The sequence below is a fragment of the Pholcus phalangioides genome, unplaced genomic scaffold (genome assembly GCF_987345545.1).
Source record: "Pholcus phalangioides strain wild (caught in Gottingen) unplaced genomic scaffold, Ppha-v1.0 ptg000027l_1, whole genome shotgun sequence".
NCBI classification, from domain to species: Eukaryota; Metazoa; Arthropoda; class Arachnida; order Araneae; family Pholcidae; genus Pholcus; species Pholcus phalangioides.
This window is the reverse complement of record NW_028301617.1, coordinates 5,892,265-5,916,496: the sequence shown is the minus strand read 5'-3', so window position 1 is coordinate 5,916,496 and position 24,232 is coordinate 5,892,265. Positions and strand designations below refer to the sequence as shown.

General features: G+C 37.6%; 2 protein-coding genes across 2 annotated transcripts in view; both read right to left on the bottom strand.

Annotated features, from left to right (window-relative positions):
• LOC149068259 (uncharacterized) overlaps nt 1-4,989 on the bottom strand; it is a 12,615-nt gene extending 7,626 nt beyond the window's left edge. The window contains exon 1 of the mRNA XM_089251783.1: nt 4,807-4,989. The gene's annotated coding sequence lies outside the window, so the exon portion shown is untranslated. The remainder of the gene's footprint in view (nt 1-4,806) is intronic.
• Nucleotides 1-24,232, bottom strand: part of LOC149068258 (uncharacterized) — a 26,846-nt gene extending 2,614 nt beyond the window's left edge. The window contains exons 1-2 of the mRNA XM_089251910.1: nt 24,076-24,232; nt 9,918-11,746 (exon numbers count right to left, since the gene is read on the bottom strand). Of these exons, the coding sequence (XP_089108036.1) occupies nt 9,918-11,388 (1,471 nt within the window). The 5' untranslated portion in view covers nt 11,389-11,746; nt 24,076-24,232. The remainder of the gene's footprint in view (nt 1-9,917; nt 11,747-24,075) is intronic.

Sequence of the window (24,232 nt, the reverse complement as noted above, 5' to 3'; positions counted from 1 at the left end):
AAAACCAATCTTGTTGATCATTAAGAATGCATATTTTCTCACCCGAAATGTGAGAAAATGACATAAAAAAGAGGGACATAGACAAGTTGTTGCTGGAATTTTTTAGCCATGTTTGTCCCAACGATGCTCACGTTGGGACGAACTACTATGTAGCTGTGAAACGTGGTACACTCGGCACGGCATATTTCCCATACTGGCAGCTGTGACTGAGCATGAACTCCGCAGGTGGCCTTTTTCAGGGCTTTTCCAGCACACCCGACTTGTCTTTTCAGTTCCCACAATCATTGGTGGCACTCTTCAGGAGTCCTTTTAACTCTTTGATGATGTCCGTCGTAGAGTCCTCTGCAACAGCACTGCTTTACATTCATTTGTCTATCCTCGAAGCTTGCTGGGCTGCTTCAAATTTTATGGCATAGACAAGAGCACTCCTCACGTTCTTGTATTTGCCCAAATGCAATGCCTGCTGGATGCCGGAGTCCTTGATGGAGTCAACAAAGTACTGCAGGGTCAGTCCTTCCCTGATGTCCGGTGGGCAATCATGAGGCTCTCATTGGCCTTCTGCTGCCTGGTCATCAGTTGCAGTCGGTGAAAGTCCTTTAGGTAAGTTTCTCCGAATCTCAACTCAAGCGCATTCGTCATGGCTGGATTAATAATTAATAGCAATTCAGAGGTATTGACTGAAGAGGAGTAAATGCAGTTGACTGCTCCTGAAATTGAAGCAGTACCAGATGAAGATCAAGATAAAGAAGTAGAAGATAAGTTCACCATGAGTAACATAGAAGGGCTTCGCACGTTCAAATTAGCAGTAGATTGTTTTCATGACAGATCTCTCTATGGTACGCTTCTTGAAAATATTTTCTGAAAGGACTACTTTTACAAATTACTGGAGAATATTCTTATCGAAAATAGTAAGAATTATTCTGAAGTTATTAATAATAGTCCTTCCAGAGATTATTCTCTAATATTCCTCTTAATGAAAATATTCTTCAGTTATTTATGATAGTAGTCTTTCCTGAGATTATTCTCAAGAATATTTGTGTAATAACATTTTAATAAATTATCTCTACATATAACTTGAGAACAATTCTTATTATTTTACGATAAGAATATTCCCTGGTAATTTATAATAGTAGTCCTTTGTCTCCCATCTCTCTTCCCGTCAAGAAGACAGGAAATATTGAAGTTTGTAGTCCACAATATTACAGTTTAAAAGCAAGGAAATGAAACCAACATGGCTGATTTGCACAACTTTTAAAGAAATGCAAGTGATACACAATTTAAGTGTACGTACATTGAAGAAAACAACGGTTCTGCATCTTCTTAGAGTGAAGGTGACTATAAGAATAGCTTCCTTTGCCAATCAACTTTTGTGCTTTGCTTTGAAGTTATTTCTGAAAATTTATCTAATTTTAAAATAATTTTTTAAGGCTTTAATCTTAAGGTTTCTAAAATAATCATAACCAAACTTTTAAAACCTTTCATCATGACCTGGAGAATATTCTCGAACTTAAAGTTGTCATTGGGGGTAAATAGACCAAAAATTGTTTTGTTGTAAATGTTTCAGGAAATGAAAACTGATTTATATTTCATAATATAAACAAAATAAGTAAAACTTTTTTAATTATTTAAACAAAAAATGAATATTCTCGATTATTCCCCAATTTTTACATCCAGGAGAATATTCTCGTTCTCTGAGAATATTCTCACCTCACATCTAACACCAGTCCTCCCCTTCCCATTTTCAGAAGAGAAGAAACTTTTAACACTTTTTTCCTCTCTTTTTTCTTCTTTCTACCGTCTACCATGATCGCACAACATTGAAAAAGTAGTTTCACTACTTTGAAGTACAAATGAAGCATTTTACTGTACTATATTGTATTGATATACATGCCGGTTGTTGAAGAATAAGATGACGAATATCTCTGGTTACGTCCCTGAATCAGGAACGTATACCAAATTTTCAAATTTTGGAGTATCTATTCCCTGCGGGTTTTCTCTCCTCCAGTTACATACCAGAAATTACACGGCTCTCCATCGGCATTCGAAGACAGCGTCCATCTCCATATGGCGTATAAATTCGCTTTGTTCCTACAAGATTGTGAATGCACATTTTTGAAAAATTATAAAGGATTGGAATACCAGTTCAAATTGTAAATTTTTTTTTTCTGAGATCGTTGAGAAAAAAAATGAATCTCTAAAACTCTACTTCGAATATACACAGTTTTGCCATCTAGCTGCTATGTCGTAGCCCTCATTTTGCATCGCGTAAATTATGGGTGTGTACTCGGAATCAGTTTTTGGAGGAATCAAGGATTTCTTCCATAGAAATTTCGCATCACTAACATTCAAAAATAATTTTCAATTAGCATATTCCTATATGTTAATCGAAAATTCTTTTTGAGTGAATGAGTTTATTTCCAATGTTTTAATTTTCTGCAAAAATATTTTAAATTTTCTATCTTCTCTGGGAGGGAGGCACAGCAGGACCGTCATTTCAACTTTTTCCCCGGGTGGGGGGGGGGGGCGAAGAACATATATTCTATTTATGTATATATATAATTTCTAGTGTATTTTATAAAGCCGGGAGAGACAATGGCCTCCCCCTAATACCCTCGAATCACGGGTCTGCGACAAAGGTCCCACATACCCTCCCCCTAGATTTTGCCTTTAGTGAAAATCTGGGAACCCGGATCTCTAACCTTTAGAGAACCTGTGATTGTACACATAACTGCAATATAATAGTGGTAATTGGCTAAAAATAGAATTTTCTATGGTTTTTCAATTTTGAGTTGGTTATTCCTTTAAAAAAGCTCTGGTTGCCACGGCAATCACACAGACCTACAACACAAATGTATATACATTAAATATCAAATTTAACATTACCAATTTGGAGGATAGGTGCAGGGCTGTAACTGGGAGAGGACAAGCGAGTCTAGTTCCCCGGGCTCTGGACTAGACGGGGTGCTGAATTCACCCTTTGCAACTATACTTCTTCTACATTATGCGGGGTACCAAAGTATGTGCTTGCCCCATTTGATAAAGTATATAGTTGCTGGCCTAGATAGATGGCACCAACTACTGAACACAAAACACACAAGCACACTGTTAAGTTTCACCTACACGAATCTGACAGCTCCTATATTCAGGTATGAAAATATGTAGCAGTTAAATGGTGTCAGATCAGAATGGTGGACCATCAGGGAGGAAAAAGAAAATTGTCACACCAGGAAATTGCTTCACAATTTATACAACTAGAGATATCGGATTTCTACGAATAATTGAACCAGAATTTGATTTGCTTTAAATTTAATCACAAGACATCATTGAAAGAGCTAGGATTTTTTAATAAAATGGAAAATCAATCAGAAGGAAATTTGGAGTTTGGTTTAGCTTCAAGACGAAATTATTTAAAATGGTTACTAGATCATCGATGTCTACCATTTCCGATTTCTTTCACTCGTCGCCAACTTTATTATACTTAATGAGCAGTTTTTGTTAGTGAATTATGAGCTGAACGATAACTCTTACTATCTATTACGGAACAGTATTTACAACCCATTCCCGGCATGTTGTTATTTCCTTGAACTGTTGCTACCTTCATACAACATATTACTGCTTGTTTTCTGGTGTTGCCAGATAGATACATAACAGGAAATTCATTAGTAAATATATAAATGTGTATGCTTAACTTTTAATTACAGTGGATGCTACTTATAGCGTTTAAAAAAAAATGGTAAACACTTTAAATGGGAAATCTTAATGAGAAATACTTGGAGTTGTGACCACGAAAATACTTCGTACTAAAACGTTTTAAATGGGAACATATTATAAGCGGTATCAACTGTGTATTTTTGTTTTATATTTATTACATTTGTTAAATTCTCAGTGTTAATGGGCTTCTTTGCAAGGTTTTTCTACCAGTAGACAATAAAAGTAAAGAACCTAGTCATAAACTGGTGTAAATTATTTTTTTTAATGAACCTTTGGATAGAACATGTTTATAGAAATGAATTATTTGATTCACAAGATACCTCCTCCTCCAAACCAGAACATGGCCCTCGCTCTGTCTCAATGAAGAGATATAAGCCAGGTGATCAAAGACCTGGATTATGCTACGAAAAATTCACAGAGAGAGAAAGAGAGCACCAGTGAATGAAGGGGGACGGGCATACTTTTTTTCCAAAATCTTTTTTTTTTTGAGGGGCCCACTTTCGCTCAAAAAGGACCCCGATTTTGCCAATACCCTGGGTCCCAAGTAAATCAAAGTACAGTGGCGTCTCTGATAATAAAAGTATGCATTTCACGCTCCTGATTAACAGTCACTCCCCTCTTTTATGGGCGATTTTTTTTTTTTTTGGTCCCGTTGGTATCTGCAAAAGAAAGAGAGAGGTTTTAGAGTAATTAGATTGCAGAAGTTTGTTGGTTTTTATTAAAATCCAAGAAATATTTATAGATTAATTAATAAGAGAGAATTGTGTGTGTTAATTACGTTAATAAATATTTTAATTATTAGAAGTTTAAATTTTTCAGACATTTTGTTTTTAATTTAAATGCTATTTAAACCAAAAAAAAAAAACCAGTTTTTTTAACCAATCCTGCTGAGGGGGGGCCACAAGAACAAAATAGGTCTCTGAAAAGTCCTTAGCAAAAAAAAAAAGGTTAATTTCATGCATCATATTTAATCATCAGGAGGAGGCCACGGGGTTCTCGAAAAGAATTAATGCCTTTTCCACAGATGGCAAGTATAACCCAATCCGATTATGAGCAATTATAGGTATAAAAAAAAAAGAACTACTTAGTGCTCACCTCCCATGAGTCGTTGATCTCTTTCTTTTCTCATCATGAGCAACAATGAGAACCTAACGATGTAAATAAAGATGATGTAAAATTGGTAAAGAAATTGTAAATTCATCCACCCACGAATAATTTTACATAGTTGTAACGACAACAAACGAGAGGGAGACGCAACAACAACATTCGCAAAATGGAGTAATTGGTAGAAGGCAGGATAAGGATGCCTTTTGTAATGGCTAGCAACACAACACCGGTGCCTCTTCTTATCGTAGTTAACTTCTTTTGCTGCATTAGCAGTGCTTTCGTGTCATTCACGATTTTTTCCTGGTCTTATGTTTAGACCGAGTCTGAAAGCAACACGGTCATCTACATCTGGAGGCTCGTGTAGGTCAGCGGTTCTCAACCTTTGTCAGCCCGCGGCCCGGTAAATCTCTTTTGTGTGAGTGAAAGGTCCGGCCATACACACAACTAACGAGAAATTAATGGGGAAAATTAAACTGCGAATCACTCTCGCGGCCCGGTGTGACTAGTGTCAGGGCCCGGTAATAGGCCGCTGCCCGGCGGTTGAGAAACACTGGTGTAGGTACATTTGGCAGCGTGACAATTCAGGACATTGTAATAGGATGTGTTCTATGATGTCCTCGTTCATCCTGCAGAGAGAGCATGTAGCGTCCATGTTCACAGTCAACTTAGAAAGACGGTGGTTTGCCTCCAGTAAGCGAGTTTGAGCTATGAAGAAGAGTGTTGATGGAAGAGATCCATCATACGTGCTCTCCCAAGAATAGGCTAACTTCCTGCAATAGTAATTCAATGATGATTTCTTTAGCTCTTCTTGCATCCACAATTCGTGGGCCTTCTTGCGAATCGATGTTTCAATCGCTTGACCTGGTCGCTGGATGCTTTGTAGCACTGGCGTGTTAAGATATTTTTTCCCAAGGAAGTTTACCCTACGCCACCAGGATGTACTTTGGAGGCAATAGAAAAGAGTAGATGAAGAGTTTTTTCACCACTCTACGATCATCCGTACGATAGTTTTGCTCTTGCTTCCAACAACGCTTCTTGTACGATTTCAGTTATACAAGTAGCTGAAGCTACTTGGCATTCCCCCCCCCCGCACTTTTCTGACTACAAGGACAATGACTATACGTCCCAGTATAGAACATCACTGTATTTTCCAAAGCTGTCTTTAGTACAGCCTTGGTATTTTCACTTAATGAGGCTGGGGCTTTTTGAATAGACGTCATAGGAGCAAACACAACACTACATACGCATTCAGACTCCTAGGTACAACTCACTAGGTAGTAAATCACCCATAGATGGTGATAGACCTGAGTTGTGCTTAGTTTGAAAGAAAACATTTATTGGTAAGCATCTGTTTGTTTCTTATCACAGTAAGAGCCTCTTCAAGTGTTTCATTTGAGTAATTGCAGCAGGGTCAACTACACAGCTTTCACACATACTTGCGAACCGTTGCTGGGACAATAACAATCTTAGGTTATATTGTGATTTACACGAAATTTTTAAAGTGCGTGTAAACCTCTCCCGGTGCAGACAGTGTGTTTCGTGGACACTAGGTAATTTAATATTTCTATGTAGAAGGAAGTTACGATAAGAAATACCTATTTCTATTCGAATTGTAAAAATATTGCATTCATTAGATCATTCTCATTTTTGTTTCTTCACACTATAAATTTACTATACGGGGCCTGTGAAAAATTTGGCCTGAGCCCGCCAAAGATCTCAGCTTAAAGTGCCTTACTGCAAGATGTGGGGCCACTAGACCAGTGTTTCTCAGCCATTGGAATCCGGCCGCTGTGGTGGTCGAGTGGTCATAGTGAAGGACTCACATCGCGAGGATCCGGGTTCAAACCCCACCGTCGCCGCAATGGTGATCGGCTGATGTTGATTTTCTGCGGTTCCCAATTCGAGGCGCAAATGTGAGCCGATCTCCCCGTTAAAACGTCTCGCCGCAGAGAGCAACAGGCCTACAACGGTATAATTATTCATTCATTACACTTCATGCTCTATGAGTTGAGGGAAATACTCATAGTTTAAAAAATTGATTGCAGAGGGCAGCTCTACACATAACAAGCATTACACAGAAACAAACTTCACGGAAGGTTCACTCTATATATACACACACATTTCAACATGTACCAATTCGTTAGAGGTTCTGCAGAGGAATATGGACGAGGTGCATGTTTGGTTTAGTAGTAGCCTTTGGAATCCCGCGGCACGGTTGATTTCTTTTTCTTGATTGGAAGGCCTGGGCATACACAAGATTAATGGGAAATAAATGGGTAAAAATGAAGCAATAAACCAATACGGCCCAGTTAGGCAGAAGCCAGGGTCCGGGGGTTAAGGAACACGGCACTAGACCAACCATGGGCCCTTTCGAAGGACCGATTTCACGTATTCCTTTTCCTATTCAATTTTTTCGAAGTCCAATATTAGACGCTTGTTATTTGCTCTATCGTCATGCTTAGGTATCCATCCAGATCATGCAGCTTCAATCCGTCGCTCGCGAGCACCATAGTGCTCCCCGAAGCACCCAGAGTGCTCGTGAGCACTTGATCAACGTTTCATTTAAGGGGCAATTCAAGTATCACGTAAGCAGATTTTCAGCCATTTTTGACCCCCTCCCCCCGTCAGCAGCTTAGAATATTTCATATCTTCAAAAAGGGGTGGTTGATGACGTAAGAAACCTTCAAACCCCCCCCCCCACCCTTGTCATCAAAAGTCAGCAAATCCGAAACCTCCTCGATGCTGACGTAATACTTGAATGACCCCTAAACACCTCGTGCAAGCTGCATTCAGTTATTAAAATCATCTGGATTTCATGCATTCGTATATCAAACATGACGTAAGAGTGCTCTTCTTTTGATGATGAGTACAGGCAGTGCTCGCGACTGAAAAAAGGTTAAAGACCTCTAGCATAGATCGCAAGCTTGTTACTGTATTCCAATGGTTCTATTTTCCCAGCTTCCTCCCTCACGTAATTCGTGGTTCATAGGCGGCTTCCCAAGAACTTTGGCAGTTTTTTTTTCACCATATAAAAGAAAAACTTTAAAGCATAGGTTTTGTGCGTAAAAATGCATATTTTGAGCTCACCACGACGCTCCTAGGAGCTCCGGCGCACACTTTTGGAAGCACCGTGGTACTCTTTTAAATTCAGCCTAAAAGTTATGGCGCAACACTATTAATGGCGAACGAGTCTGATGTCGGTCTTCTCTTGAACTCTCTCGTTTTGTCACATGCGTAGATGGATGCGATCAAAATAAATAATTAAAAAAAAAATTCGCTCGCAGGGGGATAAATTGGTGCCCGCAAGCGGACGGGGCTGCAGCCATCCTCTCCAGAAGAAACTCTGGCTTTTGGACCCGCCAAAGATCCAACAGCTCTGCTCCACGATGTGGGGGAAGATCATGTCCTTTCTACGGAAAACCAATATTGTTCCCAAGAGGACCCCCCCCCCCTCCTCTAAGAATTATCAGGTGATCCTGAGAACACTGCTTTCGGGGGAATATTACAGAAGTTGAAAGGTCAGTACAAGCAAAAAAAGAAAAAAGTTATTTTATCTGCCTCAATGTAGGGTGGCTACATATTGGCATTGTTATTTTCTGTTGCTGCTCACCCATCCATCCTAAAACCCGAGAGAAGAAAAGAAATATTGAATTCCACAGCTTTTCTCCAAAGTGTAGATTTTAGGGGGGGGGGGGGAAGAAAGATCCCTGGAGAATCAAAAAAATTCCGCGACCTTCACTCAAATTTTTTCTGACTTTTTCTCATTCCGTGACGGTAGAAAACACACTGGTGGGTCAGATGCTGGCAACCAATGGGCAGAGATGCGGGGCATGCTCCCCCGCAGCGTCAAAGGTGAAGTCGACTGATCTAATGCACATGTGTATACATGAATAGGCATCATAATGACCGTGGCCCCCCCCCCCCCCACGAAACTTTCAAGTCTATCTCTAATATGTGGCATCCTCTGGTATATACAGGGCAATTCAAAACTCATCGTACAAACTTTTAGGGGAGGTATAAAAAACAAAACACATACGAATGTATGACTGGAAATCCCAGCCTGATCAGATGGAGGATAAACGAAGATGCAGAAATGACAAGCCAATAATCTGTGGAAAAACTATTTATTTAGCTCATACGTGTATATAAGAATAGCCATCATAATGATCGTGCCCCCCACCCCCAGTAAACTCTCAAGTCCTCCAATGTGGCAACCCCTGGTATACAGGGCGATTTAAAACTCATCGTACAAACTTTTAGGTGAGGTAGAAACACAAAAACAAAACTGAATCACATAGGAAATCTCAGCCTGATCAACGAAGATGCAGAAATGACAAGCCAAATCTGTGAAAAAAAAAATTCTTTATTTAGAGGTACTCTATACAAGGACAGTAGGTGTACATGCTAAGTTTCACAACAACCGCTCAGTTCTTGCCATCCACAGTTATGCACAAAAAAATTTTCTTTTTTGCTTCCGGTGTAATTCTGCTTTTGTTCTACTTCCCCTAAAAATTTGTATGTTCAATTTTGAATCACCCTGTATATCATTAGCAAAATATCCCTCGATAATTTTTTACTCCATTCTTCACTGACATCAGCAGATTCACTGCATTTCTTAAATACAATTTCGTAACTCACACAAAAACGATTCAACCAACTATTTAAAGCTTTTAAGTTAATGAGTCTGCGTCCTTCTGCAGCCTCTTAAACTGGTTCTTGTAGAACCTGGTCAGACACAGGTAAATTCTTGCTTTTTATTGAAGCAAACCAATCATACACAACTGTGTTTATGGCAAGTTATTTTGTCTTCTGAAATTTATTTTTCCTAGCTGGCTTCCCAGTTTTCTTGCAAATACTCCTTCTCCTTCAAAACACGAACTTCGCTTGAAACGCGATTCGTAGACAAACTATTTTGCATCCAATAGCCACCTTATCTAATGTTGAAAAGTCTTTCTTGATAATATGGTTTCTGTACGATTAGCATAGTTTATGCACTCTGCAGTCCCAAGATTTTTTTGTTGGTGCTCTTAGAGGACAGAACTGGAATTTAACCTTGCGATATTTGTCAAATTATATAAAGCTAAGTTGAATGAGTTATTTTCCTTCGGAGTGGGTCCTTTTGTGCAAGTATAACTTACGACTCGTTGGAAAATTCTCACCACAATCTTTGCATTTATACGGCATTTCTCCTGTATGTACTATTCTGTGTGTGTTTAAAGAAGAGCTCTGAGTGAAACGTACACCACAGACATCACAACTGTACGGTTTCTCTCCAGTGTGTACCAATCTGTGCTTTCTCAAAGCTGAGCTACAACGAAACATCCTACCGCAAGTCTCGCATTCGTACGGTTTCTCTCCCGTGTGTACTCTTTGGTGCAACTTCAATTGAGTGCTGACCGGAAAAGTTTTACTGCAAACAACACATTCATATGGCTTCTCTCCAGAATGCACTCTTCTGTGCCTCTTTAAGTGAACATTTTCAGTAAATCGCTTTCCGCATACTTCACAATCATATGGTTTTTCTCCGGTGTGCATTCTTCTGTGCCTGCTCAAAGACGCGTTGGTCGAAAATCTTTTAGAGCAGAATTCACATTCGGGGGGTTTTTTTACACCTCTTGTGCGTATATTCGAATGAGTGCTACACGTAAAACCTTTACCACAATCGTCACATGCATGGGGTTGTTTTTCCTTGAGATGTATTTTTTCCCTATGGTTTTCTGAACCCCACTTCGTTGAAAATTTTCGACCACAAACGTCACAAGAATATGGTTTCTCTCCAGCGTGTACTACTCTCTTATGCTGTGTTGAATTTGAAATAGATGTAAATGTTCTACCACAAATATCACACTCATATGGCTTTTCTCCAGAATGCGTGCGACAATGGACACGCAAACGAGTGCTTGTTGAGAATCTTTTGTTGCAAACAGCACACTCATATGGCCTTTCGCCAGTGTGGGTCTTGCAATGGGCAATCAACATAGAACGTCGTGAAAATTTTTTCTTGCAAAGGTCGCACTCATACGGCTTCTCTCCAGTGTGGGTGCGAAAATGAACACTCAAACGAGTGCTTGTTGAGAATCTTTTGTTGCAAACAGCACACTCATATGGCCTTTCGCCAGTGTGGGTCTTGCAATGGACAATCAGCATAGAACGACGTGAAAATCTTTTCTTGCAAAGTTCGCACTCATACGGCTTCTCTCCAGTGTGGGTGCGAGAATGAGAAAAAAGGTTAGCAGGTTGACTGAATTTTTGCTTGCAAAGTTCGCGCTCATACGGCTTCTCTCCAGTGTGGGTGCGAGAATGAGTAAAAAGGTTAGCAGGTTGACGGAATTTTCGCTTGCAAACATCGCATTCATACGGCTTTTCGCCAGTGTGTATTGTCATATGATTGTTCAAATATTGCTTGCGCGAAAAAAGTTTGCAGCAAACGCTACACTTATGCTGTTTCTTTGCAGTGTCAATCTGATCATGAACAACCAAGATGGGTGGTTGGCTTTGATACTGTTGGTGTACAGAGTATTTGTCATTGTAGACATCACATCTACGTAACTCATCCACGGATTGAGACATCTTGTGCTTTAATGAGATGAAACGCCTATGTTTTGTTGAAACTCTTTCGACAGCTTCTTCGGCTAAGCGATGAAAACGTACCTTTGGTGCTTTTTCTCCTTAGATGATTCTTTTCTGATGACTACTAACATATTCACGAATGAGGCCATTCGGAAATCGTTTACTAATTCACCTGTGTTTTGACACCAATAGCATAGTTTCTGTTATTTACACTGTTATTAAAGAGACAAAAAAGGGGGAGGGCAGGTGTAGATGAAGCGGAGGAACATAATCAGCCAAACGATTAGGATTACCATGTATGATTCATTATTCAGTCAGATACTTCAGGAGATCAGTTTCAATCAAGTTCATCAACTGCCTGTAGAGGAAACAAAAATCACCATCACAGTCGGTTTCTAATAATAAATTTTTTCATGAACAGATCTGATTTTCTGTCATCATCGACATTTTAATAGATCATTTGATAGAAATTTTAAAAGTGAGAAAAACTCCATTAATGAAATCATAATGCACAACAGTACTAAGACTCACAGTGCATCCAATGCCACATATGTTAAATTTTTCTCAGTGTAAACACCATAATTTTATTGTAACAAACAACTATCATAATTCCATTATATATGTACTAAATAGAAAAGGTCTGTGAATAATTTTGAACTTTTAATTTAAAGCAACTGTTTATCGTCCCTACTTTATTTTCTTACACACCCGAATATGTGTGTATTGACATCCTCCCCACCACAACCCATCTGCTTCATTTTAAGATTATTTTTACAATTTCTAGAAAAAAAATCTGATTTGTTCTGGTCATGTACACATAATACTTGAGTTCAAAATTGGAGGCAGGAAGTTTTAGCCCCCAAAGCAGAATGTTTTGTGATGTTCTGCAACGAGCCCTCAGCTGACTGAAAATGTTGTGTGTTAAAAATTTGCATATACATAATAGCGTTTTTCTACACTTTTCTTAAAATTCTTCCAGATTGTTCTGCAACAGCACTGGCTGTTTTGCGACGTATGTCGCACACTTCGACATATTCTGCTTTGGGGGTTTTAACAAATTTATTTAGGGGACTAAAAAATATTCAGCGAAAATATTTATATATTTTTGATCAACCCTATATCATAAGAAGCTGAAAATGGTTGATAACTTTCACAATAATACTTCACAAGAAACACATTATACTGAAATTTTAAATAAAAATCTGTGCGAGAATCTTGTGCGATAGAAGTGAAACTGCTAGGTTTGACATGACTAGATTCACCTAAATCAAATTTAATTATTTAAAATTGAATTTAGAAATTTTAAATAAGATTGATCTTGTTATTTTTGATTATTATTTTGATTTTATTATTGATTCTCTTATTTTTCTTTAACTTCCATCCCTTCCCCCCTTAAACTTCACCCCTTATATCCCCAAGACACCATCTACCCCGTAGAGTTCTAATGAGTTTGGTGTCATATGGAATCATAATTGAACTGCTGTAAATACCAAATGTGGCAAATTTGTTCACTAAAAATTTCTGGCGATAAACGTAGTTGGCTCTAAATCGGCAGGGGTGGGAGGCTTTTTATCGTGAGTGAAGAGTAAGAAAAGAAAGAAAAAAAATGTACAGCCTTATGACAGCACAACCAATTAGGAGCTATCACTGTGACGTTACAAAACTTGCATTTGCGTGTGAAACATACTAATACAGGGTATAGTATAAACTGTATATCAGGGGTGGAAAATGAAAATTTTATTTTTGTAGCACTTTAAAATTTTGGCTGTAAATGAAATAGTTTTTACATACATATATGCAATAGCGTACTCAGCTCAGAAGAAGGGGGTGTTCTGCCCCCCCCCCCCAGGCACAAAATACAGATTTTAAATATATTTTTTTTTAATTTTTAAATCATTGAAAAAAATTTTGAGACTTCTTGATATTTATATTTTTACATTCTCTACAATATCAACAAATGAGAGGCCAACATGGTATTTCAGATTTCAAAAATAATTTGAAAATGAGTGTTTTAGATTTAGCTTGTAGACTTGGTAATCACTACTTAAAAAAAAAAAAAATTGGCCGGAGTAGAGACTTCAAACACTCATTAGAAAAGTAATTATTTTTCTTGCTTTTGCCGCTGATGCAAGTCTAAGTTGTGCTTTTGTTCTCTTCAGTTTCAAGCATTTTTGAACGTTTGATGTTGCTTCTTTTACCAGAATTTACCCATTTCATATTTAAAATGATGAGTGTTTCTTGTTGAGTTCGCTCTTGATCATTACCTCAGTTCGATTCAACATACACTCGTGTGCAAAATTAAGAGAATTAAGACATCCTGGAGCAGAGACCGTAGAGCTGGTATCTTGAACCTGTTGCTCGCAAGCATCCATAGCTTGTGCCAGATTTCGTGCTCGTGAACATGATCAACGTTCAAATTAAATATCTTGTACAAATTGCAGTCAAGGATTAAAATCAATCCTGATTCTTCTTGCATTCGCATGTCAAACTTGCAGTAAGGGTACTCTTCTTTTGATATGTGCAGCAGTGCTCGTGACTAGAAAAAGGTTGAAGACCTCAGCCCTTGGGGATTGGAATCTTCAGAGACTCAGACACACTCTATAGTGAATATATAGCGTGAAAAAACAAAAAATGATGAGAATCATTCTGGGTCCCAGGGCTGCAGCTGTCAGCTCCACCCTTGTGGGGGGGGGGGGGGGGGGCATTATAATAGCAGTTGTTACTGTGTAACATTTTAGTCAGCCTACATTGAAAACAAACTATCTTCAAGGGCAATGATATGCTATTGCTGTAGATTTCAAATTATAGAAATTAAAATATTCAATAAAAAAAATAATATCGCTTTTCAAATTAAAGACATCATAACCTCGCTTGAAGGCTTCCCGACCCCTTGCATACTCTAGCGGTAACTGGAAGGGTAACAGCAAAAATTTCCAGATATAAGAATAAACTGTTTGTAAGAATCAAAATGACTGAACAAAACGTGATTCTTTTAAGCGGCGGCTACTGTATTTATTTACTCAAAAAATTTAAAAAATTCAGGTTTTCAACCCAATATAAACCACTCCATAACGGTGCCGACTTTAAGATTCGAAAACCAACCACAACTATGTTCGTACCCAAAGTTGGAAAACTTCTTTTCAGCCACCACCAATGCACAAAAATCAATTTTAAAAAATCAGTGACCTCAGCTTTTGCGGCGCAACTCCTGATGGTGAAGACAGATTCGTCGTTTCTGTTTTCCCAGTGCGATAATACATTCTTTCGCAAACTTTTCTGTTGTGTAAAAGGATGCACAATGTTTTTTTTTGTTAAGTGCAGCCAGTCAGCAAAAATGGAAAAGAACATAATGCAACATAAAACAAATGACGTCATCGAAAAATCAGCTTCTATTGTGGCATAACTTCAAAGTACCTTGAAGGAAAATTTTGGTGCAAGATGGCACCGAATCGAAGAATTTTGACATTTTCGTAACAGAATGTAGTAAACGTTGGAAATTATAGCAGATTTTCCAACCCTGAATATATTAATAGCGTCAATAGGTCACGAGCGAGAGTAGCTTGCTCCGTGTTCCGATCCATAGCTACTACTATCTCACCACCACAACCCATCTGCTTCATCATAAATTCAGTTATTCTATGGAACAGGTTTTGAGGAAAACAAAGCGCTTCACTTTTTGTGATGATTTTCTCTCCCTCACAGATATTCAATCTTACCTCGATATAGAAGCTTTACTTCAAAAACCATTCCATACTGAAATGCGTTGTTTCAAGTACTCATGCACAAGACAGGGATCTTGATTAATTTTTCTAAAGTTTGGTTGCCAACTATGTAATGAGATAGTTGCCAGATAATAAAAAAAATCATGATTTTTTTTAATTAAACAAATCAATTTTTTTTCAATTAACATAATAATAATTGCTTATTAATTAAAACTAGGGCTGGGAATCGATAAAAATTTTTAACTGGTTGATCAAATTTTTTAATCGATTAATCGGCTGATTAATAAATTTTAATCGAATATTTTTTGTGACTATATAATGTTAATAGATGCTATAAATAATATGCATTTCACTCACCTATTCGGTAGATGTAAGCAAATATAGCATAGCTGCCAACTTTGGAAGATGAGAATTCGAGAGGTTTTCGCGCGCATCCAAATTCGGCACTACAGTAAATATAAAGGGGATTTTCAAAAACAATAAGGGGATTTTTCATTAATAAAAGTAAAATTGTAGGGATTTTTTCCCTTTGCAGAAACGTGACATCGCCGATTAGCGCAAAGTCGTGGCCAACCAGTAAGTTAAATTACCTGTCATTACAACTCTCAGATCAAATCTTGCGAACAAAAAAAAAGCACGCCATCCGGCCCGAAACGGGGCGTATAGAGACTCAACGGGAAATATAGTCAAAGCAGGTACAAATCATCTCATTAATTTCGGAAGTGGAAAGATTGCATTAATGCTGTCTGTTCGGCGAATTTTGTCCATCTTCTCTCAACCCTCCAGAAAATGAAATATTTTGTGATTTGACGAAAAGGTGACAATTTACATTACGCTTGTTATATAATTTCGGGCATAAAAAAAAAACCAACGGTCTTTCTTCCGGGTAAATTCGGGGGAGAAGAATTTTTCGGGAGACGGAATAAAAATTCGGGGGACTTGGCAGCTATGATGTAGGAATAGGTTAAGAAATTAAGGCTGCCCGCTTCAAGCAATTTAATATGCTGCACATAATTGCCATAACCTGTAATTTCTTCATTTGGATCTTATGTTTCTTTTAAAAAACACTGGTTATTTTTATTTATTATTCACTGATTTCGAAACTACTTTCGATTACACTGATACTTGTTTTTTTTAGAGACTCCATCTGAATGGTACTCGTGAGATGAATTAATGCTTCCAAGAATACAAAAACCAATGTTCATAATAGAGACAAAGAATTTTGGTCGCCTTCTAAAACTTCCATCAAACTCAATTTGAAACCAAAATCCTGTTTTGGTTGAACCTAATTCGATCAAAATATTGATTCAAATATTTTTAAATATGGTCACTCTTATCCACTTACCAAAAATGTTCTGCATAAAACAAGACATTTAATCGGTTTTTTCAAAAAAAATCCAAGTCAATTCACAAACTTTTAATAACAATTTTAATCGAATTGATCGACTCAATTAACTCAACTAAAATTTTCAACTGCGATTAAAAATTGACCGATTAACCAACCTGATTAATCGGACCAGCCCTAATTAAAACAAATTTTGTTCGTTATTAAAAATGCATATTTTTTCACCTAATCTCCCAAATTTAATTCAGCATTAATGAATAAACTAAGAAACAAACTATAAATAAACGATTTAAAAGCCTTTTGAGTCTAATGAATAAAAGTCTTTCTTGATAAAATGATTTATGGTTTCCGTATGATTAGCATTTTATATGCACTCTCGTGGCTTTTTTGTTGATACTTTTAGAGGACAGAACTGGATTTCAGTCCTGCAATATTTGTGAAACTATACTCAGCTGAGTTGAATGAGTTATTTTCCTTCGGAGTGGGTCTTCTTGTGCAAGTATAATTTACGATTCGTTGGAAAATTCTCACCACAATCTTTGCATTTATACGGCATTTCTCCTGTATGTACTATTCTGTGTGTGTTTAAAGAAGAGCTCTGAGTGAAACGTACACCGCACACATCACAACTGTATGGTTTCTCTCCAGTATGTACCAATCTGTGCTTGCTTAAAGCAGAGCTACTCCGAAACATTCTACTGCAAATCTCACATTCGTATGGTTTCTCTCCCGTGTGTACTCTTTGGTGCAACTTCAATTGAGTGGTGATCGGAAAAGTTTTACCGCAAACAACACATTCATACGGCTTCTCTCCAGAATGCACTCTTCTGTGCCTCTTTAAGTGAACTTTTTCAGCAAATCGCTTTCCGCATACTTCACAATCATATGGTTTTTCTCCAGTGTGCATTCTTCTGTGCCTGCTTAAAGCAGCATTGCTCGGAAATCTTTTAGTGCAGAATTCACATTCATGGTTTTTTTTTACACCAGTGGCTCTTGTGTGCATGTTCGAATGAGTGCTACACGAAAAACCTTTACCACAATCGCCGCATGCATGGGGTGGTTTTTCCCTGAGATGTATTCTTTCCCTATGCTTTTCTGAACCCCACTTCGATGAAAATTCTTGACCGCAAACGTCACAAGAATATGGTTTCTCTCCAGCATGCACTACTCTCTTATGCCTTGTTAAACTTGAATTGCACACAAATGTTTTACCACAAATATCACAGTCTTGTGACTTTTCTCCAGAATGAACACGCAAATGAGTGCTTGTTGAAAATGTTTTGTCACATGCATGGGACAGTTTTTCCCTGAGATGTATTCTTTCCCTATGCTTTTCTGAACCCCACTTCGTTGAAAATTTTTGATCGCACACATCACAAGAATATGGTTTCTCACCAGTGTGTACTACTCTCTTATGCTTTGTTAAACTTGAATTACACGCAAATGTTCTACCACAAATGTCACACTCATGTGACTTTTCCCCAGAATGGGTCCGACAATGAATAAGCAAACGAGTACGTGTTGAAAATCTTTTGTTGCAAACAGCACATTCATGCGGCCTTTCCCCAGTGTGGGTCTTGCTATGAGCAATCAGCATAGGACGTTGTGAAAATCTTTTCTTGCAAAGGATGCACTCGTACGGCTTCTCCCCAGTGTGGGTGCGAAAATGAGAAAAAAGGTTAGTAGGGCGACTGAATTTTTTCTTGCAAACATTGCATTCATATGGCTTTTCGCCAGTGTGTACTGTCATATGATTGCTTAAATGATGCTTCCGCGAAAACAGCCTGCAGCAAACACTGCACTTATGCCGCTTCTTTGCATTGTCGATCTGATCATGAACAACCAAGATGGGTGGTTGGCTTTGATACTGTTGGTGTTCAGCGTATTTGTCATTGTAGACATCACATCTACGTAACTCATCCACGGACTGAGACATTGTGTGCCTTAATGAGATGATGCTAGATGAAACACCTATGTTTTATTAAAACTCTTATGACAGCTTCTTCAGCTAAGCTCTAAAAACATACTTTTGGTGCTTTTTCTCTTTAGATGATTCTTTTTTGATGACTACTAACATATTCACGTATGAGGCCATTCGGAAATAATTTACTAATTCACCTGTGTTTTGCCACCAATGATATATAGTTTCTATTATTTAGACAGTTATTAAAGAGAGAGAGTGAAGAAAAAAGCAGGTTTAGATGAAACGAAGGAACATAATCAGTCAAACATTTAGGATTGCCATCTATAATTCATTATTCAGTCAGATGCTTCGGGAGATCAGTTTCAATCAAATTCACCAACTGCCTGTAGAGGAAACAAAAATCACCATCACAGTCGGTTTGTAATAATAAATTTTTTCATGAACAGATCTGATTTTCTGTCATCATTCTGTGAAAAGAAATTTTTTGTCTTGCTTAAACCCTGGTTCGTTTAATGATTTTCATCAGTTTTAACATTATGCACAGGAGCTGTTGTAAAAATTCACACTAGAAACTTATATGGTCCCAGGAACAGATTACTTCGTTTTACATGGATTCCTAGAGGAGAAATTTTTTCGGTTCGCGAACAATTTTGTTCAAGAACGAATTAAGTTAAGAAAAAAAGGATTGATTGAGGATGTTATAAAAAGAGTATAGTAGATGTTTTATATATATACATATGATTCATTCTTTCAAAATTCAACAAAAAATGAATAAAACATTAAAAAAAAATTCTTAGGGCTCTTCTTCGCCTGCTAATAAATAAAATATAGGGTGTGTAGGCTGACCATATTTCCTCGAGGAAAAATAAGGGAAACTGGGGATCCAAATACGAGAAAATGCCGGGCATCACCAATTATCCCTAAAACTGAACAAAGTTGCTAAATATAGCTGAAATTATGGAAAAATCACAATGGTGGGAAATGAAGCATTACTGCAAACTGCACTTGATTAAAATGAATTAAAAGAAAAAACACTGTTCACCAAGACAAACGTGGGAGATTAAAATTCTTATTTATAGTTGTGATTATCATATTTTACGTTGAAAAATAATTTCAATTTTTGACTTCAATAAAGAATAAAAATTCAAGTAGGCTTCATGTAAAAACCAGTAAAAACCAGGACACTTTTACGAAAAAGTCAGGATGGCCAGAAAAACAAAAAATACAAGGACTGTCCCGGGAAATACGGGACACATGGCCGCCCTACGGGTGCATAACAAACAGGGGGTATGACATTTTACTGGTGAACCATTGATTCTAGATACATACTTTCAATTTTCAATTAGAAAAAGTTTTCAAATAACATGTAGTGCTCAGATATGTCATTCATGTGTTGCAAGGGGTTATATATTTATTAAAATAGAAATAACTCTTTATGCAGTCCCTGTGTGCCTCAAAACCCAATTAGAAAGTTGTTGTTGCCCTACCTCTTCTGATGCCAAGTAAAAAAAAATTCCACATTTCTAAGCGCAATATTCACTGAGACATTCAAATTCACAAAACGGAGGAAAATTCGGAAAAAACAACATTAAATGCAGGTAAAACGTTTATTCCGCATTTAAAACTATTTTTTTCCAACTTCGCTCCGTTTTTCAAATTTCAGGGCTCCCACTTAAAAAATTTGAAAAAACAGGACTAAAAAAAGTAGGATGGGGAGACCCTCCCCAGAGACAGGACGGAGGAAGGTACCCCCAGACAACATAATCATGGCATAATAAAAAGACACCCTTAAAAAAATTTCAAAACTCAATTTTTTTTCCATAGTGCAATTTTAGCCCCAAAGCAGAATGTTTAAGCACTATTCTGCAACGAGATCTCAGCTGACGAAATGTTCTGCGGTAAAAATCCATATACATGTAATAGTGCATTCTTTCACTTTTTCTTAACATTCTTCCAAACTGTTCTGCAGTAGCACTAATAGTTCTGCGACGTACGTCGCAGATTTTGGCACATTCTGCTTTGGGGAGTTTTAGTATCCTATAAGATTGACTTGAGCCAAAGCAAAATGACAGAAATGACTTGATTACGAAAACAATTTTTGGCCAAAACAGTGTACTAGTCAACCACAGATAAATATTTTCTGTCTTTCCTCACACTATACTGGCATATAGGCCTATTTTTTTTTGGAGTCTTCCAACGTTCAGTCTGTCAACTCTCTTTGGCAATGCACAGCAAATTATGAAGGCATGTTAGTTTTTTAAGATGTTAAGAATGACGCTCCTTCGAGACCACTTTAAAAAGCACAGTGCAATATGTGTAAATTACAAGATCCGATGTAAATAAGTCAAGGTGAACTGGATAATTTTATTGTGTTGTCCATCCTCATTTTAAAAGGATTTGTTTACATTTTACTGTTCAATACCAGCGTAATCGTTTTTGACAAATGAAGCACTTTCATTTCTAGCTCTTTGCTGAGCATTGCAAACATTGTTTATGCCTTAAAAATACAGAAGGCAATTAAATGGTACAAACCTACAATAGGTCTATGTATCCAACTGCTTTGTAATGCAAACTGTTGTTTCATTTATACATGAATTGTGCATTATAATTTTGAATGATGAACTGCTGTACAAGACCATGAAGTAGTAAATACAAAATTATTTTTTTCCATTGACACAGAAATTTTAATGACTACTCTACTTTTGAACCCTCAAACTAAGCAAATGAAAAATTAATAAGTCAAATGATCCATATACACCTCTCGAATAACCTTGAGAACAATACACTTTCTGCTTTGGTTATAACGTATGTAATATTTGGCAATATATTGATGATTTCCTGCATAATTGAAATCAATTGCACAAGTTTTGTTGATAGGATTTGGTGGAAAAGTAAGCAAAAACCAAGAAAGTAGGACGAGTAGGAGCCTGAAATTTGAATATATCAGTAAATGCACTGAGAAACGTGGGGTTTTTTTTTGTTGGCATCAGGACAATGTAACAATTTTCTAATTGCGTTTAGGGACACATTGGGACTGTATAAAAAGGTTAATTTTTTCACTTTAACAACTATACAAGCCCCTTGAAACACGAATGACATATCTGAGTACTTCTGGCTATAGAAACTTTTTCTATATAATTGGAAGTACATCTCTAGGCTCGATGGTTCGCTGATAAAATGTCATACCCCCTGTTTGTTATGCACCCTTTATTATAGTCAGCAATGAAGTTCGTTAAAAATTCATGGTTAAAAAAATAACATATTTCCATTTAAGGATATAAAATTATCACTTTAAAAATGGATTTCTACTACTAAACCAACATGTACCTCGTCCATATTCCTCTGAGCGGAACCTCTAATGAACTGGTACATGTTGGAATGTGCGTGTATGTGTAGTGAAACCTGACGTGAAGTTCATTTCTGCGTAATACTTTTTATGCGTAGTGCTGCCATCTGCCACCAGTTTTTTCTGATTATGAGTGAAGTGTAATGATTGAATAATTGTATCGTTGTAGGGTTGTTGCTCTCAGTGGCGAGTCTTTTCAATGGGGAGATTGACTCTCATTTAAAAATGGGCTGGGGACAGCCAGGAGAAGGGCATTACTTTAACAAATGAAAATTTGTTCAAGCAAATTTTAAAAATCTATTGATGAAAAAATTGAAAACTGAGTGACGACTTTTGAGAAACTCGAGTATAAAGTTCTACGGCAGATATATTTAATGCTGGGGACACAATGTAGGCCAATTTTGTGAGAATCACCTATATACAGTAAAACCTTGATAAGTTGTCACCTCAAGTTATCGAAAAATTATGACGACTTAAGCGGAGTTCCGTCAGATTTAATGTGCATTTTTTAAGAAAAAAATAGCAATTTTTTATCTTTATCTCTTATTACTTAAATTATTGCGGTGAAATGTACTGTACACTTTGATTTATACTTGAGTAATTTTTAATTTAGACTAACAGAGAAACTGTTAGTCTAAAGCTATAAGTAGCTTTTCTTCATAACAGAACTCTCTATTGCACATTAATTTTACATATACATCTAATTTAATTTCAGCGTTTGAATTCTTCATCAGTAGTTCATGATGCAACTACAAAGTAATCTCGAACACTTTTGACTTGCGGTGGGGGTGCCCTGGGCAGGGAAAAGTAAACAGAAGCCCTCAACTTGGGAAAGAATGTCTAATTTTTTTCAACAAAGATATTTTGTTTAAATTTCAAGCCCTAAATTAGTAGAGCCCATGCTTTCTATGATTATTTATTATCCGTTCCCGCGTTGCCCTTTCACTTCAACTTGATTAATTTGATTCTTCGATTTACATAAATTTTTGATTTCCTTGCACTATATGTAATCTTTGACACATCAATAAATTTTTATTTTGCTGGAGATGCCCTGGGGGGGGGGGGGGGGGCGAAGTGCTTACGATGCATCTTGCGACAGAGCCTGGGTGTTTTGCGGTTTCTCCAGTAGAGAGCCCATGCAGAAATAAGATCTAGCTTGAACAGTCCCCAACGTTCCAAAAACCTTAGTCGGCAAATGAACTTCCCTAGCGTAACTTTTGTTACTTAAACAGTTCCGTTTGGGTATATAGGATTTTATGGTGACTTTTAAGCATATGGCAATGCTGTTAACACACTCTTTTTCTAATGGGAGCCATAAAAATAGTCTGTGTTCCTCTTTCTCAAACTTTTTCATAGTGACGACATAACCGAAATTAGAGTAAAAGTAAAGTTACTTTTTTCCACATGCTGGGAATAGAGTCCTGCCAAGTTGGTCACCTCATAGCCCTAGAATATTCTGATAGGGTCTGCAGGGGAAAAAAATCAACTGAAAGAAGAAGCATGGAAAGGAAGGTGGGGACGGCACAGATAACTGGAACAATTTGGTGAAGAAAATTCAACTACTTTTGGTGTGCCTCCAAATCCGTAAAAGATGTAAAGCGGGTTGTATCTGGTCTTATCGGCATCCACGCAAAGAGTACAGAATCAACACATGGGACTCACCCGGGAATGAGAGCAGTCGGGCCTCATTCATCGAACAAAAATGAGATCTGGATCAGATTTTTGAGGGAAAACATGTAAATTAATCGGAAACAATTTCTCACTGAAAGAAGCCTTAAAAAAATCATTTCAACTGGGAGGGCCGATGATGCTCTTTTAACAGCGTCCTGTTTCTCGCATGGGCAAACAGCTCACGTGGTGAGGGACCAGTAATTGGCTATTTTATTTTAGAAGGGAAGGGGGGTGCGTGTGATATCCCCGGATGCACCTCAGTTTCGAAGAACACTATATATATAAGGGACCCAAAAACCGAACTGATGAGGAACAGACCCTGGTTCTTAGGACAGCCCTGAAGAGGGGAGCTGGCACGATCATGGTCACGTAGGCCCGAAAATCGACCTTATTAGCATATGCAATCAATTTAATGATATATAAATTCAATAAAAAGAAAGGGTGCCATCTAGGGATTAGCGGAGGGGGCCACAAGAACAAAAAAAGAAAGAGTTCTTAGCAAAAAAAAAAAAAAGGTTGGTTAATTTCATGCATCATATTAAATCATCGAGAGGGGCCACGGATGGGGGGGGGGGGAATTCTCGAAAAGAATTAATGCCTTTTCCATAGATGGCAAGAATGACCCAATCCGATTATGAGCAATTATAGGTATAAAAAAAGAGAGCTACTTAGTGCTCACCTTCCATGAGTCGTTGATCTCTTCCCTTTCTCATCATGAGCAACAATTGAAGCCTAACAATGTAAATCAATTGGTAAAGAAGCAACAACAACCTGATTCATGGCTCCATCAACACAACAACGCTTCTTTTATAATCGATTCCGCTTATACGGGGCTT